General features: G+C 45.5%; 1 protein-coding gene across 1 annotated transcript in view; it reads left to right on the forward strand.

Moving 5' to 3' along the window:
• Positions 1-19,043, forward strand: part of ELOVL2 (ELOVL fatty acid elongase 2) — a 59,870-nt gene that overhangs the window by 32,259 nt on the left and 8,568 nt on the right. Inside the window, exons 2-4 of the mRNA XM_082638869.1 lie at positions 5,811-5,874; positions 10,322-10,509; positions 14,692-14,769. Coding sequence (XP_082494995.1) covers positions 5,811-5,874; positions 10,322-10,509; positions 14,692-14,769 — 330 coding nt within the window. The remainder of the gene's footprint in view (positions 1-5,810; positions 5,875-10,321; positions 10,510-14,691; positions 14,770-19,043) is intronic.

Below are 19,043 nucleotides of genomic sequence, written 5' to 3' on the forward strand. Positions count from 1 at the left end.
CCATTTCCTGACCTGCTATCATCGAACACTTCAGATTTAGTTTTCTCTGAAATATTAAAAAAAAAAAGATTTGGATACTGTGTCTTCTTCCAACTTAACAGTCTGTTTCATAATCTTAATGGCTTTTGCTCATTTCAAAAAGCAGAGAGGAAGGGGGTTGGTCATGGAAAAATAGGTAACTATTATGACTGAATAAGTTTCCTTAAAATGTTGTGTAAAACTACATCAACAGGGCTTCCCTGGTGGCGCTGTGGTTGAGAGTCCGCCTGCCAACGCAGGGGACACGGGTTCGTGCCCCGGTCTGGGAAGATCCCACATGCCGCGGAGCGGCTGGGCCCGTGAGCCACGGCCGCTGAGCCTGCGCGTCCGGAGCCTGTGCTCCGCAACGGGAGAGGCCACAACAGTGAGAGGCCCGCGTACCGCAAAAAAAAAAAAAAAAAAAAAAAAAAAACTACATCAACAAAATAGGACCAACCCAAGAGCTAGAATCATTGGATTTTTGTACAACATAATGCCCGTGATAAATACTAAAAACCATAACTGCCTTAAACAACACTGAAGGAATGTGAAGAAGGAATGAGTGAAGGAGGGAGGAAAGAGGAAGAAGGGGAGGGGAGGGAGGGAAGGTGAGAAGAGGAACAAGGACCATGAAGAAGGAAGGGAAGAGAGAAGCCCGGCATCTGGTTCAGAGACCAGAGGACGCACGGGCAGGGCTCTGGTGGCAGGCTTATTTCTGCCTTGCTTCCTGGCTCGGCTTCTGTAGAACGGCCCTGACTCATGGTGATAGTGATTCTCATCCAATTGCAAGACAGCCTTTGCAGAGGAAAGTCTGAGCCATCAAGGTGTTCCGGCTGAGGCAGTCCCCACAGCAATCGGAGTTCACACCTTCAAGAACAGACCAGGAAGTGGCCTCCTGTTTGAGATGCCCCTGATTTATGTTGAGTCTCAGTCATCACCATGGTGGCCAAAAATTAGGTGTGCCCCTCACGGCTCTCCTGTGTCCCAGGTACTCTCAGAAAATGGTAGCAGAGGCAGGAGTGCATGGTGATCCAGTCCACCTGTGCTGAGAGATGCAGGTCACGTGGCCGGGAAGACCATCTCACCTTTCCAGAAGAAGCCCAGTGGGTCTGCCTCTGATGGGTCCCCGCCACCTCCAAGTGGTGTTCCTTCTGGCAGTAGAACAAGGGGCAGACGCAGGACATCACTGGGTGGTACACAGCACTGCTCCTGGGGTGGGATACGCAGGGTGTGGGAGGTGATGATGGCAGTTGCAGAGGACGTGAGGAGGTGGGTGGAGGTTAGCTTGCTCTGGGCTAGGGCTCTTTGATCAGAAAGATACATTTCTTTTTTTTTTCTAATTTATTTATTTTTGGCTGCGTTGGGTCTTTGTTGCTGTGCGCCGGCTTTCTCTAGTTGTGGCGAGCAGGGGCTACTCTTCGTTGAGGTGCACGGGCTCTGGGCGCGTGGGGCTTCAGTAGTTGTGGCACGTGGGCTCAGTAGTTGTGGCTCGCGGGCCCTAGAGCGCAGGCTCAGTAGCTGTGGCGCACGGGCTTAGTTGCTCCGCGGCATGTGGGATCTTCCCGGACCAGGGCTCGAACCCATGTCCCCTGCATTGGCAGGCGGATTCTTAACCACTGCGCCACCAGGGAAGCCCAGAAAGATACATTTCTGATGCTCTTTATTCCTTTACGTAAATGCTACTTTCCGTATGGAACCATTTCCCTCTAGATCGTTCCTTAAAGAACACCTTGAGCATACCTTGCGGTGCAGTTCTGATGCTACAGATTCTCTCACTTACGTGTGTATGAAAATGTCCTTATTTCACCCTCATGTTTGAAGGATATTCTGCTCCTCTCCTCTGCAGTCCCCAGGCAACCACTGATTTTCTATCACATAGATAACTTTTTACATGAAAGTCCAGAAAATAAATGGAAACAGAGAGTGTGTATTCTTTTTTTTTTGGTCTAGTTTTAATGCAACATCATAATTTTGAGATTCATCCATGTCGTGTGTGCATCAGTAGCTCATTCCTTTATGTTGCTGAGTAGTGTTCCATTGTGTGGTTATATCACAGTTTGTTTACCCATTCACCTGCCCTGAGTATTTGTATATGAGTCTCTGCACGGATACGTGCTTTATTTTCTTTGGGGTGGCCTAGAAGTGGCATGCTGGATCATATGGTAGGTGAATATTTATGTTTTTACCAAACTGCTAAACCGTTTTCCAGTGTGGTTGTACCATCTTACATTCTCATCATCTGTGGTCGGCAGTCAGGGATACACCTTTAAATAAGGCCCTACCTGCTCCCAACCTTCCCATGCTTCAGCTGTTGCTATACACAGGCACAAATTGAATTCAAAGTCATGGAACGTGGGCTTTATTACACAGGCAAGGAGAAATCGCTAAAGTTGTTTTGGATGTGAGCTCAGACAATCATTCTTTGGCAGAGAATTCTGTGGCCTGGGGAGCTTGGAACACAGTCCAGAGGGGGAAGCTATGGCCACGGACAGGCGATTCCCTGGCTGAGAGGATTCTTTTCCCGTGTGGAGGGGAATAGCCAAAGGATGACCAGAGTGGTGCCCTCTAAAGTGTGGGGTGCAGGGCGGCAGCCGTCCTGCCCAGGTCTAAGGGCGGAACTATTCCCCTCTCCTGATCCAAGCTCTCACCATCTTTAAAAACCCACCTTAGGTCCTCACTCGCGTGGGATCTTCCGTCACTGGGGCCGCTCTGTGTATCTGCTCCTCAGCTGTTGGGTGTCTGCCCTTCTCCGTGTCTCACTTACCAGTTTGTCTGTAAGCTCTTGAGGCAGGCGCTCTGTCCCGGTTTTCTTCATGTGTCTGAAAAGTATTATGTACATAATATAACAGCTGTTCAGAAACGTGGGTTGAATGAATGACGTGCTGCTGGTAGTTGGTTTTTCTCAGCTCCTAGGGGTCACCTGAGAGAGTGTCCAGCACGCTTCAGCGTTTACCATACGCAGGACCCACTGTACAGCCGGGAGCTCGTTACCCACACTCTGCTCTCATCCTTCCCTAACAGTTCGTCCTTAGTTGGCTGACGCTACCCCAACTCTGTACTTTCTCTTACCTTATACTGACCCAGGGTGAACTCTGATTTGTTCTGATGTCCTCTCATCATTGTCTTTTTAGACTACATCCTCACTAACTGTATTAAATAACCCAGAACCAAAGAGGTAATTGTTTTCAGATTTCTGACCTTCCCAGCCTTGGCTTTGTTTCTGTCAGATGGGTCACTAGAGACCCTGGCCGTAAGCATTTCCCAAGTGAGTCATGTCCCTGTACGTTTACTGATCCTTCCCTCCTTCTCCATCTAGACGACGTCCTGGAGTCTTTCAAAACTCAGCAAAGCAGCAGCTCTTCCTGGAGGGCTTCTCTTTTTATAAGAGATTTGCATGAAATCTCCTGTCTTTTGTTTCAGGTGTACAGTATAATGATTTGGTATTTGTATGTGTTGCAAAATGAGCACCGCAATAAGTCTAGTTAGTATCCATCACCTCACAGTTACAATTTGTTTCTTGTGATGAGAACTTTTAAGATCTACTCTCTTAGCAACTTTCAAATATGCAATACAGTGTTATCATCTATAGTCACCATGCTGCACATTGCATCCCCCTGACTTAACGTTTTTTATAAATGAATTTGTACCTTTTGACCCCCTTCACCCGTTTCTCCTATCCCCCAGCCCCTACCTCTGGCAACCACCAATCTGTTGTCTGTATCTATGAGTTTGGTTTTTTTGTTTTGTTTCTTTTAAAGTCTATACATAAGTGAGATCATACAGTATTTGTTTTTCTCTTACTTATTTATTCACTTAGCATAATGCCCTCAAGGTCCATCCGCGTTGTCACAAATAGCAGGATTTCCTTCTTTTTATGGCTGAATAATACTTCCTTTCTCTCCCTTCTTACAGCACGTCCCCGTAAACCCCTCTCATCCTCCTTAAAAAAACTGATTACTTGCTTGTTACCCTATCTGAAGATAAGGACCATGCCTCATTTGACTTCATGTTTCAGAATCTAACGCGGTGCTGGTACATAGTAATGTCCAGACAATCAGTTAACGAATCAGTCAATTAATGACTGAAAGAATTCATTCGTATTCATCTTTCATTCTCTTATTTTCTCTTCATGTCTTCCCCTCTTAACTTTTCTTTTGTTTCTGTTTTTCTCCACTGTGACTAAATTTCTGCAAGATCATAGAAATAATACGAGCTTTGTGAGCTTTCGAGTTTTCTTAGCTCGACAGATGTTGGAAGATGGATTTTGAACCTTAGCAAACAAATTGGAAAAGTTTAAATGTTGTGGGTAGATGTGGCAGTGAAGATTTTATTGGTGTCTGTCGTGAGGGTGGGAACATCAGTGAGGTGAACATTCTTTGCTCAGGAGTGAGAGGCCTCCGGACAGACCTGCCCTATTCTGACGGTAACACAAATAAAATTCCGTCACACTGAGGTGTTAGATAGTTGACCTTTCTCCAATCTGGAGGCCTCCCAAGATGTCCATTATGGAAACCAAAGGTAAAGACACTGTTTAAAACCTTCCAAACTTGGTTTAGCCCAGATACTTGTCACAGAGATATGACGAAATAATAGAGGTCCTAATACACTGTTCAGCAAGTCGTGGGTGCTACTAAATGCTAGGCTTTCATCGTTATCCTCCTTGCCGAGCTTACTAAGGTTCCCAGAGACCTAAGTTTCCTTGACATTTCTCTTCAGATCAATGACATGAATAAGGGACAGAACAAACTGTACGTGCCCATCACCAACGTGCACATCTTCTTCACAGATGGCAGGAACTTAATTCCCCTCTTCTGCACCTACGTTTTCTTTGAGAATAAGATGCTTTTGACTGCACTCCAGCTATGGATTAGGGAGAATGTTCTGTACAAACTTCCTGAGGGCCATCCAGGAAACTCACACGTAGTCAGGGACCGGTCCACTCGCCCAAAATCCTCCTCACGGATCCCTTTCCTAAGAGCGCTGTGCAGTGATCCGTCTTTTCCTACCTTTGCCTGAGGGAGGTGCTCTAGACCTTAGCAGCAGGGGTAGGGAGCACCTGAGCAGGTATTTTGAGGGATACGATGTCAGAGCAGCGTGGAGGGGAGCCAGGTCAAGAGCCGGCGGCCGGCTTATCAGCATTAAGGTTCTGAGCAGAAACTCTCCAATCCCAGCCTGAATCCAGTTAAAGTGGTGGTAGTTAATCTGGGATACCCTAGTGATGCTATCTACTGTAACGTTAAATAGATGCTAATGTACTGAAAATGTTTTGAAAACAAACAAAACATAAAGGTAACGGGAAAAATAGCTATAGTGCTTAATTTCCTTACTTGAAAAACGTCGTCTTTATGGCTTTACATTCAGCTTTGTGAAATACAGTTCAGCTGAATTTTCATTTAATAATTATGTAATGCAGGTGTAGACGTCCCCTATTGCTTGCACACAACCCCTGTTAATTGCAGCAATAGAAGTTGCTTCTGGAAAAGCTTATGCCTCTAAAAGCGTTGTCCAGGGAAATGGGATGGTCAGTAACCCTCCAGTGTCTAAAGGTACCAAACCTGTCTTCCAGGACCCCTCTTGCCTAAGAAATGAAAGAGGAATTGTTTCCTTCCAAATCCTTACAGGCTTGTGAAGGTGAGGCTGCATTCACTGGCCCGCTTTCCTTAAGTCTCCGCAGTCAAAAGTCCTCAAGGCCAGGACCCTTGGAGAGTCTGTCAACCACATGTTGTTGCCAGTGGTTCATTTTGAGAGATTCCAAAACACCCACTTAAATCATTTTTTCTTTGTCTTTTCAGGAGCATCTAAAGGCCTTTGATGATGAAACCAATGCCTTTTTGGACAATATGTTTGGACCTCGGGGTGAGTGAGCTGCTTTTGAGAACTTAAAATGGAAGGAACACGGTTTAGTTAGAGAAAAGGATGGTGTCCTTTCTGGTGTCTTGAGAATGTACTTGGCGTGGAGGGACTTGCCCGCCCTCGCCGTCGACGTCCTCCTCCCAGGACACGCAGAGGCGCCCCTGCCCCCTGCTCAGCCTCTCCCGGGATTCAGGCTCCGGGAGCGGGAACAGAGTGCGGTGCGCTCCTGGCCGCTGGCCACCACGGTGGCGGTACCTTTCCTTCCAGGGCTGCTGCGTCCTCTCCGCCCCGCCGCCCACCCTCCTCCCACTGCCTCACGTGCACAGTCACACGCAGCCCTTCTGCCCTTACCTGTCCTGGCCAACTCCCTCTAAAGCTGTGTGGGCTTCATCTGCCCAGGGCCACGAGGTCGGGCTCCGCAGCTCAGCCGTCTGAGTGTCCCGATGCTTCCTCCATCACCGGTCACTCGGACCACTGCAGGGTGTCCCGATGCGTCTGCCCCTTTCTCATCATCTGTTAAGTGTCAGCTGCAATAATACTTTTAGAAGCCTAAATCATAGAATGCGGTACTCCAGCTTAACACTCACCAGCGTCTTCCGGCGTCCTCAGGATGAAAACCCAGTTCCTCATCGTGGACCACGCAGTCCTGTACCTGTGCAGCCGCAGCTGCCTCTCCGACACCAGTGCTGCTCTAGACGTCTCTTACCTCCTCGACACGTAAAAGTCGTTCATCTGCTGTTCCTCCCGCTAAGTCCTCCCCCTCCCCAGTGTAGTCAGCTCCTCCTTATACGTCAGGTGCCGGCTTGAACGTTACCTTCTCCGATAGGCTTTCCCTGACCAGGATGGCAGAGATTTGCCCTCGAGAGTGGCAAATCGAAAGCCTCCCATTATGCTGTATTTCAGCCTCTGTTTATTTCCTTCCTACGCTTTATTAATAGCTCTTTCTCCCACGAGGGCAGGATCCGTGACTGTTATCTCCAGGGTGTATTACAGTTCTGGGAACCTGTGAGACACTATATTCTGCAAATAAATGAATCAATTTTCCACAACATGTTTTGTTTCCCTTGAGCCTTGCTGGTTCACAGAGCTGGAAAATCTACATGTTCTGTCCTCAGCGTTATTGGCTGGAAGGGGGAGGGAAATGAGGTTTTCCTGTTTCTCAAGATCTTTAAACAGAATCACACCGAGATGCTTTAGACCACTCTCCAGTTTCCATCCAGGCTCCGTAAATTAGCCTGTGTGAATGACTGTTTATACAGTGGTAGTGAAATGATGCTGATTGTACAGTGCTTTAACATATATGTATGTTTTTTCACATTGCCTTTGGTTTTCGTTCTGTTTTGTTTTCCATTTTATCCTTGTGATGATCCTACAAGCAGGGTGGGACCTGTAGCTCGTAACCTGCTTTATTTGATGTGTTCTCTGCTGTACCGCTGTAGCAGGTAGCATGATGCTCTAACAGGCATGCGGGGCTTCTGGGTGACTGGCTTTCTACGTGACATTTGCACTAGAGCCATCAGTGTCTCTGAGCCAAGGTCACACTGAACTTTGCCATTGGTAAGGTCACTGTGACCTGGGGTTATTTATTATTACTGTGGACGGGGATTCATTAAGGCTAGGATTGCAGTTGTCTGCTCAGCGGTGGTCATTTTTGTGGGAGTTTCCTTTGTAGCAAGGAGGTTGTGAGCTTGACAGTTGACAACTGGATCAGGTCACCTCCACAGTGACAGGGAGTCTAGCCTCCAGGCCATCAAGTGCCCACTTCCCCTTTGAGGGGTGGCCCAAACTTAAATTGTGTGGCAGGCCCCCTGCTAAACCCACAGGTGTCCCCAAGCCTTTTCTGACTTTACCTACACCACGTGGGTACCATCAAGGGAGATGGTTCTAGGCAAATGCGTGACCCAGATGCAGAGCTAACATCTCAAGCCCCAAAGATAATAAATGATATAAGTATCTGCTCCCATCTTTTTGGTTGGAACAGTTATGGTCTTCCCCAACAACGGCAGCAAACATCCACAGGGCTGAGACAAAAGAACATGCCAGCCTGAGGCGCTGTATTAGCTAAAGCGCTTGACTTGGTGTGTCGATGGATACGCATTTAACGACTGTTCCCGTCAACTCTGCACTAAGTGGCGATAAGTTACGAGTGAGAGAGTAGAAATATAAGACGTCGTTGGGTCTCACAGAGCGTGCACTGGGGCTGGGAGGCAGAACCGTCACCTCTGAGGCAGTCGGAAAGCAAGGAAGGAAACCACGTGTGCTCGTTTCTGGGGCTGTCGTAGCAAAATCCCACAGACTGTACGGCTGGAAACAACAGCAGTTTACTCTCCCACGTCTCTGAAGTCAGGGTGTCGGCAGGGCCCTGCTCCCTCCGCGCTTCAGGGAAGCCTGTTCATGCCTCGGCCCTCGCTGCTTTCTGCTGTTGCCTTGTAGCTGCGTGGCTCCGTCTCTGCCCCTGTCTCCATGTGGCCTTCTCCTCCTTGAGAGCCAGTCTGCCCTCCTTGTCAGGACGGACACTGGTCGCTGAGCAGCGCCCACCCTCATCCAGTACGACCTCAGCTTGACCGGTTGACGTCTGCAGAGATCCTATTCCCAAATAAGGTTATACTCACGGGTACCAGGAGTTAGGCCTTGAACCATCTTTCTGGGGGACACAGTTCAACCATAGTACCATCAACAAGAGGCCGGGTAGCAGTTCAGTTCAAGTTATTTAACTTCTTTTACCCAGTTTTTCTCAATCATAACGTGGAGACAGTGCCACCTGTGTGATGGATTTATCCATCACCTCGCCTGTGGGGATGGCATCACGGGGGTCGGCAGCTGTCCAGACTCAGCAAATTGTACGCGGTAAATATGTGCAGGACTTTATCAACTACACCTCCATAAAGCTGTTAAAAATAATATCACCTATATCACTAGCTTGTTTTGAGAATTTTAAAGAAGTTAATACAAGTTAATACAAGGCTTTAGGACTGTGTGTGGCACAAAATCAGTGCTCCGTAAATGTTAATTATAGTAACAGTATTATAGCCATGATAACATGTAAACTGTAAAATAACTATTTTGTCATGCAGATGAGCTGTAGTTATGGAAGAGCAGTGGGAAACGGCTTCCTTCAGAGGCCAGGACCTTGATCTGGGGCTTGAAGGACACGTAGGCGTTAGGCCACGTGGCACGTAGGATGTGGAGGTGGACGTTAGGAAGTGGCACAGCGCACGAAATTTATGACGGATAATTGTGAGCCCGTTGTGCAAAAGGTAATAATACCTGTTAGTTGCGTGAACGCTCCTCTCTTACCTTTTTATCTCTGTCAGAATAAGGAGACGTCTTTACAGGATAAGCGGTGGGACAGAGCCTGAGAAGGCCCTTGGCTCACAGAAATGGTGCAGCTCTGTAGGGCGGGGGGTGTAGAGAAGCTGGGGGTAGATGGGGTGGCAGGGAGCAGAGAGGGGACCTGGGACCGCGGGGACCAGAGGGATCAGGAAAAGGGAGAAACCAGTTCCTGCAGCTCTATTTACAGAGATCAAAAACAGCATGCGGTTTTCATAATTCTGGGCCAAATCATTTTCTCTGTTTAAGCAACAGAAAGGAGCAGAGAACAGAACTCGTTTTGCGCCTACAGTCATTTTCTAATTATTATATCATAGATCTGCGATGGGTGTTTTATTCAGGTTCTAAAATTTTAAAGCCTAAATAAACAGAGGGACACCTCTGTCCAGGTTCTTGCCTCCTGGCTGTCTGTACTTCTGGTCCACGATCAGGTTTGGGTCCTCGGGTTGATTTTCTGCTCTCGCCTCTGAATCCTCAGCTCCAAGGCTCCGCCTTTGCCGTCTGCAGCTTCTCCCGCTTGCCCTTCTGTAATCCCACGGCTCTATTTGGATCCGCTGAACGCCCAACCATTCCTGGCTTATGCGCAGCGATCCTAAGCAAATTCCAGGGAGTGTGGGTCCCAGGCATTAGGACACACTGCCGTTGTGTCTGCTCTCCTGCCGGCCCAAAGCTTCTCCACGGGAGGGCAGCACAAAGGTAGAACGGGCGGGAGGCGGGCGTGAATCCCCAGCCACCGGAGCGCCTTCTGCAAGTGCTGACGCTTTCGGAGCTGCTTTTACATCCAGAAGATGGCATAATACTTCATCTTTATTGAGTTAGAGTAACGACGGTAACTGTTCCAAAGTTAGACACTCAAGAACTGTGACTTCCCACCTTTCTTACTTGTCCCTGTCGCTCAGCGTCCAACTTAAGCCCTGTTTGCTCCACGGACCCCTCCTTAACTATTCCAGCCCCCACTGGTTTCTTCTTCCGAACTATATATAACCCAGACCCAGCTTGCTTACGCTGTGGCCTGCAGTTCCCTGTCGAACTTGGGTGAGCGCATACAGCACACGTGACGGTGTCTCCCAGCGGAGCGCGCGGGGTGCCCTCGGGATCCTCACTGTGTGTTTCTTTGCAGATTCTCGAGTCAGAGGGTGGTTCCTGTTGGACTCCTACCTTCCTACCTTTTCTCTCACTGTCTTATACCTGCTTTGCATATGGCTGGGCAACAAATACATGAGGAACAGACCTGCTCTTTCCCTGAGGGGCATCCTCACCTTGTACAATCTTGGAATCACACTTCTCTCCGCATACATGCTGGCAGAGGTAAGTGTTTGTGTAGCTGAAGCTGGAGAACAGTGACTGAGTGATTTTTAGAAGCAATTACATCTGGCATTCTAGAACTATCCATGGTTGCTATCAATACTGTTCTTTAACATCTCAAGAACCTGTTCCAGTATCTGATGTTATTCCTTCCAAAAGTCCTAGAAGTCTTTGTTTCTAACTTGAATTTTTTTTATCCCAATTTAGACCTATTTCTTTAGTCCTTAGTCTTTCATTGTAATTTAAAATCACAGTTTAGGTCTGAATGGGCCTTTAAAGATCATATATAGTTTTCTTCTTTTATAGATTATGATACAGAGGCTTAGAAAAGTTAACCTGATTTTTGCCTGAGAATAGACAGCTACTGAGTAACTGTTTTTTAAGTTAAATATCAAATGCAGTTAGTTTGACCGAAATGCAAATATACGTTCCCTTAAAGGATACTCCTCCCATCTTTGGGTCACTGTGTATCCTCAGGACTGACTTCCAGAGGCCTGGGGTGACATTCCAGCTCGGCTGTGGCTCCCCACATGACATCATGTCTTCCCTGCTCCTTTATAACCTACCAAACCTAAGTAATTTCACAAGAAAAAGAACAAGTAATGATTGCCCTGCCTATTACAACCAACGGTTATTTTACTCTAATACAAGAGAAAATCGAAAAGTGTTAAATAAATGTGCTTGAGAGAGACAACTAAAACAGAACAATCTTTTTGGGGAAAAGTTAGGATAAACTCACTCATATAAATTATAAATGGCTGACAGTGGCATAGGTGTAGCTGCCTTCCTGGTGTCCTTGGCTTCTAAACGAAAATAAACTTGCCTAAAATACAGGCCATCTCACCCATAGAGTTTAATCTGTACATTAGTCTAATATGCACCGTTCTAATAATGGTTAATAACCATTATCTACACTGACTGTCATGAAACTCTTAATTATGGAATTTCAGGCATCGGAGTGCAGGAGACAGAATTTGGGGTCAGGAAAGCCATGCTGATAGCTCTAAAATCATGTCACATAGGTGCTCCCTGATTTACCTGACTCTAAAAGGGGAACTTCTATTTTAGGTTTCTCTGGGTAGATTTTAGTTCACTAGATGAGCTTGCAAGATAGTAATTTACGGAGTTAGTTTCTCCTTGTATGACAGAGGGAGAGTTACTCTTCCTTGGGTGGTTCTCAGAAGTGGCAGCTGCAAGCCGGCCTGACCCTCTGTCTGCGTTAGAAGCTCTAATCCCTGCTGGAAGCAACGGTGCAGTGGAGGCAAAAGACCCAGATTCAAGTGTCAGCCTTTCACTTTCTCTGCAACTTTGGAGGAGTTACTTAGGCTCTCTGAACCTCAGGCAGCTTAGCTTTCAAACGGAGATACGATGTCTGTCCTACTTCACTCCCTCATGAGTGTAAGGATGAATCAGTTCTGTTCAGCCTGCATTCAGCGAGCACCTGCTCGGTGCAGCCCAGGGGCCACAGAGATGTGTAGACGTGGTTTCTGTACTTGAAGAGTTCACAGACTAGTGCAAGTAGCAGTTAGTCGCTGCGGAAGGGCCTCGTCGGTCTTCAGGTGAGCATCGGCCACCGTCAGCAGGAGCAACAGTTCGGCGTTTGAACAGCCAGGTTACATGGTTTGTCTTTTCTAGGGAGAATGTCTGCGTGGAGCTCATGCTCCACTACGAGTTTTAGCTCTGGCTTGTCCAGTGGTTCTCTTTTCACACTCTTTGGTCTCTTGGTTCCAAATCACTGCTATTGGTTGATTGCCTCCTGGTCTCCCAATGGCACCCTCTTTCAGGGCATAAGGTCTTCTCTTTGACGCTATGGCGTATGTTTGGTAGACTCTAGTCAAAGGATAGCTTACCTTAACCTTGCTAACTTGTTAGGTCCAGGCCAGATGTTTGCTTAGGCCATTTTGCTACACTAAAATTACTAACACTCTTGCAACAAATGTGTTGAGTCCCTGCACTATGTCAGATTGTGTTCTAGGCTCTGGAGCACAGCCTCTGCGTGTGCGAGGGAGCGGTGGGCGGGGCAGGGCACGGCACGGCGGCCTCTCTGAGGAGGTGATGTCTGAGCTGAGGCTGGGTGCTGAGAGCAAGCCAGGCGTACGGAGCTCTGGGGAGGCGCCGGCGCAGGAGGATCGGCGAGTGTGGAGGCCTTGAGGTGCTCGAGGGCCGTGGGCAGGGCCGTGTGGCTAGGAGCTAGGACAGTGGACAGAGGGCCGCTTCAAGGCGAGGTGGGTTGGGGGCAGGTTACATCCGGCCTTGTCAGGAATTTGGCTGCTGTTCTAAGCGTAATGAAAAGCCCCTGGAGGATTTTAATGGGGGAGTGACAGGATCTCCCTTTTTAAATAGGTTATTCTGGCTGCTACATGGAAAATGGACTCAGAGTGAGTTGGGGGCAGGAATGGAAGCAGAGGGTCCGTTTAGGAGATGTCTGCAGGGCTGCAGTCAGCAGGCGCCAGCGGCCTGGGTTCAGGTGGTGGACATGGGGAGTGGACCCTAATCCTATTTCGGAGCGACTTAGTCCACACCTCCCTAAGGCTAACCCTGTTTGCCAGCCAGCTTTCCTGCTCTTCAACATGTAGTTTGGGTGGTTTCTGCCAGCCAGCCCAGCTAGGGCGTCAGGAAGGGTCCAAGGTGAGCAGATAGAGCCTCCCGTAGCCTGGTTGCTGACTTCTGCCGTTTCGTTTGTCAGATAGTCCTGCAGAGGTGCCATGGGGATGGAAACAGCCTGGATAGAGCTGGCTAAAGCAGAATACAGCCTGTCCTTCCCCGCCTCTGTATCGTTACTACACAAAGTTGATACTAGAGCCCCTGACTGCAAAACTACAGCCTGACCATAGAGGTTTTTAATCTTTTTACAAAGTTAAGTAACTTTATTTTGAAAAAGGCACACAAAAACTTACATGCACTTCTAGGTATTTCTAGATCCCCTGTGGCCTGTCACGGGTTCCCCTTTGAGAACCAGCATGTAAAGCTGTGGGGTATCTGGGGGGTGACTTGATCTGTAGTAGACCCCATCAGGAAAGGTCAGTCTCCTTTACTTTCACCAGATTCATTTACCCTGATAATCTGTACTTGTCATGATGTTAACCGAAAGGTGTTTTTGTTAGAAGGATAGAGAAGTCAATAAGGATAGTAGAGCAAAGACTTGCAAAGGTTCTAGAACATTCCCAATGTTCTTAGTAGTTCATCTCTTCTTACTGTTCAGTTCATGAACATCTGTCCCTCCCTGCTCTGTTTGTGTATTGTGACAGTTCTGTACCTTTACACAGTTCTGATAAAGCAACAGAAAATTGTAGGCTTTCACATATAATATCTCATGTAAATCAAAGCCAAAGGCCTTATATTATTTTCTAGAATTTTAAGTTTCTTAGTAGTAGTGGGAAAGAATGGAGAAAACTTCTTCTGTAGAATTTTCCACAAAGTTCATTTTCTTATGATGTGTTGTAGAAAGAATACTAGACAAGGAATTAGAAGACCCGAATCCCATCATTGTTCTACCACTATCTAGCCATGTGATTGTGAGCAGATAATCCATTCATCATATAGTGGTTGAGCACTTTCTCCGTGCCAGTCACTGGGCAAGGAACTGTAGCTGCGAAGATGAGCACAGAAGGAGGCGTGGACTCTGTGGAGCCATTTGTTTCTTGAGCGTAATGGGGAAAACAGGCGTTAATCAGTCATCATCGCACAAATGTCTGGTTACCACGTCGCATCAGTAAAATGAAGAAAGTGATTTAAGAACGTTTCTGAGCCCTGGTTTTCACATCTGTAAAATGATAATACATAATTCAAAAAATTACTGAGATGATCAAGGAACTATTTATATATAAGCCAATATAAAGTTTTAACATTTTAGTGTAGTTTCCTCACATTTGTTTGCATTTTACTTCTATATTTTATTTGTAGAACATATGATTAGATAAATTCTTTACATAAAATATTTTGGTACTCAAAATGATAGCTAAATTAGAAGTAAGTTATATTAACTAAGGATTGTAACCACTGATATCAGTTCAACAGCAAGAATTAGATCCTTTGATACCATGTGTTTGGGGACAGGATCGAGTCAAACTCATTCTGGGAAGAACTCAATCTTGAACAGACGCCAATCAGAAACATGAATGGGAAATTCAGTTTTCATCCAAATTCTCACATTGACTTTTTTTTCTCCCCTTGTTTCTTTGACAGCTTATTCTCTCCAGTTGGGAAGGAGGCTACAACTTACAGTGTCAGGATCTTACCAGTGCAGGGGAAGCCGATATCCGGGTGAGTCAACCATCTGTAACTGTTTCTCCTTCCAGATACGACGATGGAAGCTGGGGTTAGATAAGAAACGGTCTCCCATCCTAATAGAAATGCTTACTTGGGGGACAGACTGAATGAACCATGGTGCATCCATGCGATGGGTCCCTTTGCAAAGTGGAATGAGGATGACCGCTGTCCTGTTACAGAATAATCTCCAGGATGTAGCTCAGGGGAAAAGAGCAACCCGCAGACCGTGCTTACAGTACAGTGCCTTGTGTGCAAGAAATGATAGGAATATGTGTATATTTGCTTATGTTTTTAAAAAGAAACAATGGCAGAATAAACCAAAAGCTAATAAAATGGTTTCCTTTTGGGGGAGGGAACAGGTCAGAGGGTATAGGGATGGAAGCTAGACTTCTCTGAATGTACCTTGTCTTATATTTCAGAACCAGTTGGTGTTTTTACATAATTATAAAACAAATTTTAAAAGATTACAAGGCAGCCTCCCCCCCAGATATCTCGGAAATAAACTAAATTAATATACCCATATATTAAGTTGTTGACATAACCACCCAAAGAAGAAATATTTCAAGTGCCTTTAAAACAGTGTTTTGACTGCATATCCCAAGTGAGATGCATCTTAACAGCATTCAGTAACTTGGGGGGCTGCTATTATAAATAAAAATATTGGTATTGCTTGTTGTGAGACTATTATAGGTACACTTAGGGTAAGCTATATAATAATGCTATTATTTATAACTAGTATTGGAAACATAGAAGAAAAGGAACTAAAACTCAGTAATTACAGATTCAAATTGGAAATAGCAGAATTGACTTTATTCTTTCTAAAAACAAATGTGTTTTTTCGCTCTGTGTACAGGAAAGGCCTAGTTAGTCTCTGACACCCCAGCAATGATACCAAACTTGTGCTCTCTAAATGTAATCCACCAAAAGGGTTTAGGATTCTTAGAGAGTCGGCCGATTGCCAATTGGGGTGGGAAATGTGTATGAGAAGAATCCAGGACATCTTGTGACGGAGCAAGGAAGCTACCCAAGACCACTAGGGTCATGACAAGAAGACGTAGGAGCCACCTTGAAGGGACTCCCACGGCGAAAGGTGGGACAGTTTGAGTATCAAAAGGAATACTGACGTACTAAATTTATGAAAAACCGAGCTTAAAATGATACTAAAAAAAACCCTCATTGCTACCTTTTGAAGGTTGCTAGAACACCAAGAAGTTCTAGACGAAAAAATTAAAGGACGAGAATCAAACATTTATCTTGCCTTTCATATGTAAGTTTCCAAATAGCTAAAGAGGAAGAGCTCTTCTCTATAAAGAGAAAAATGCATAAGTATGAAGAGAATTTGAAAACCACCATTTTGCAACTTCTAGTGAAGTCGTGGATCTAGACAGCGGTCACCTGTAAATGATGAAAGTAATGGGCCAAAGTTGAACGGAAACTTCATAATGATTAGATTAGGCTGTTAACACCCAAGCTCACTGTTGATTTTAATATCAGAAGTTAGGTACCTCTTGATGTGATTCCATAGGAAGTACCCAGAACTACGTCTGAAGTACGGTTGACCATTGAACTACGTGGGTTTGAATCACGCTGGTCCACTTATACGCAGACTTTTTTCAGTACTAAATACTACAGTACTGTACAGCCCGCAGACGCGGAGGAACCACGCTACAGACGGCTGGCTGTAAGTTATACACAGATTTTCGATGTGCAGAGGGTCAGCGCCCTAACCCCTGTGTTGTTCAAGGGTCAACTGTATTCTTGCCCCAAACCTTAATTAAACCTGAATCCAGTTAAGCCTCTAACCCTTATTGCTGTTTACAGAAAATGGGGGGGGGGGGGTGAGGGGGCGGGTAGAGAAACAAGTTAAACCACACGAGGAAGAAACAGTCATCCAAATCCATATTAGGAGTTCTGTACAACTGATGTAGTTTAAGAAAGAAAAGACGTGAAACAAAACGGGAGCAGGGAAAGGGAACTGTTACTGATTACAAGAAACTTAAGAACCACGTCAAATAAATGCAAGCTGGACCCTGATCCTGGTTTAAACAAACCAATAAAAAGACACTTTTGAGAAAATCAGGTGGATTTGAAGGTGGATGGACTATTAGAAGATATTAAAGATTCATTAATTTTATTGAATAAGATATTATATAAGATAGTGTCTCACCTAATGAAACTTAAAAGCTTTTGCACAGCAAAGGAAACTATAAATAAGAGGAAAAGACACCCCTCAGAATGGGAGAAAATATTTGCAAAGGAATCAATGGACAAAGGATTAATCTTCAAAATATATAAACAGCTCATGCAGCTCAATATTAAAGAAACAACCCAATCCAAAGATGGGCAGAAGACCTAAACAGACATTTCTCCAAAGAAGATATACAGATGGCCAAGAAGCACATGAAAGGATGCTCAACATCACTAATTATTAGAGAAATGCAAATCAAAACTACAGTGAGGTATCACCTCACACCAGTCAGAATGGCCATCATCTAAAAGTCTACAAACAGTAAATGCTGGAGAGGGTGTGGCGAAAAGGGAACCCTCTTGCACTGTTGGTGGGAATGTAAATTGATACAGCCACTATGGAGAACAGTATGGAGGTTCCTTAAACTAAAAATAGAATTACCATATGATCCAGCAATCCCACTACTGGGCATAAACCCAGAGAAAACCATAATTCAAAAAGACACATGCACCCCAATGTTCATTGCAGCACTATTTACAATAGCCAGGTCATGGAAGCAACCTAAATGCCCATTGACAGATGAATGGATAAAGAAGATATGGCACATATATACAATGGAATATTACTCAGCCGTAAAAAGGAACAAAATTGGGTCATTTGTAGAGACGTGGATGGACCTAGAGACTGTCATACAGAGTGAAGTAAGAAAGAAAAATATCGTATATTAATGCATATATGTGGAACTTAGAAAAATGGTACAGATGAACAGGTTTGCAGGGCAGAAACAGAGAGACAGATGTAGAGAATGAATGTATGGACACCAGGGTGGGGGGGGAAGGGGGTGGTGGTGGTGGTGGGATGAATTGGGAGACTGGGATTGACATGTATACACTGATATGTATAAAATAGAAAACTAATAAGAACCTGCTGTATAAAAAAATAATAAAAAATTTTTAAAAAGCGTCTCAGTGGTTATGTTCAAGTCTCCCCATCTATTAGAAGTTGTTATAGATAAACTGATACTTTGTATTTGCTTATGTTACATCCCCCCCCAAAAAAAGTGGTAGGAAACAGAATTGATTCCACAAATTGGAACCATACTGAAAATTTTGAAGTTCAGAGATAGATACCAGAGGGTTTGCATTCCTTACTCTTCCTGCATTTGTGAATATTTGAAAATTTCCATAATAAAAACATGGGTTATTAATAAGAGGTGGTAGAAACCTTTTAATTAAAATTTTAAGATGAGCATTTTTAAACATCTTCAAAAGCTATAATACAAAAAGTAAGATGTATAGATTTCTCGACACCCATTTCATTTCTGTTATCACAGACTAGTACACTTTGGGATACCATACAGTTCTCTAAAAGCCACTATTGTATGTATGTGTTTACTTATGGTTTAATATTTTTGAAGGTTAATGATTCCCTCAAACATTTAGGATGGTGCCAGCACACCTTATGATTGTCTTCATGGGAAGTAAATAGTAGAGCATTAAATTCTAATTTCGAAGCTCCTCTTACAGTGTCTCCTCTTCTGTAACCATGAGTGCTGAGAGCCCGGTGCCTTTAATGAAAGCCCCTCCCTGCGATGGGGACCGTGTGAGGGACCTGGGAGGGAAGCAAGCCCTCGCTGTGACCTGCTGGGGCTGGGGGTTGAAGGGCGGAGAAGCACCTGGAGTTTTCATCTTCTGAGGAAAAGACACGAAAGGGTTCGTCCTAGACTGCTCTCGGGGAGCATGATGTTTAAGGGACAGAATATGAACAATAAAGGAGCAGAGAAGAATCAAAGTCAGTGGAACAACAGTAGTGACCTGCCAAGCCCTGAGCAGAGGTGAAGGAGACCGTCTCCGCCTCGGAGTGACTTCCGGCCTAGCGGGAAGGAGACTTGTTCCTGACTGTGGTTATTGATAATAGAGGCGTACAGTAACTTGGGACCACAGGTGGAGAAGGGGGTGATTCCGCCTGAGACAGGAGGGTGAGGTCACGCTCCAGAGCAAGGTGGCACTTGAGAGGAGTGCTCATAGGATGACAGGCCCACGCCAGACGTGGGGTAGGGGAGGTGTGCTGGACGCGTGAG

The sequence above is a fragment of the Mesoplodon mirus genome (assembly GCF_964341445.2).
Source record: "Mesoplodon mirus genome assembly, chromosome: 12".
In the NCBI taxonomy this organism is placed as follows: domain Eukaryota; kingdom Metazoa; phylum Chordata; class Mammalia; order Artiodactyla; family Ziphiidae; genus Mesoplodon; species Mesoplodon mirus.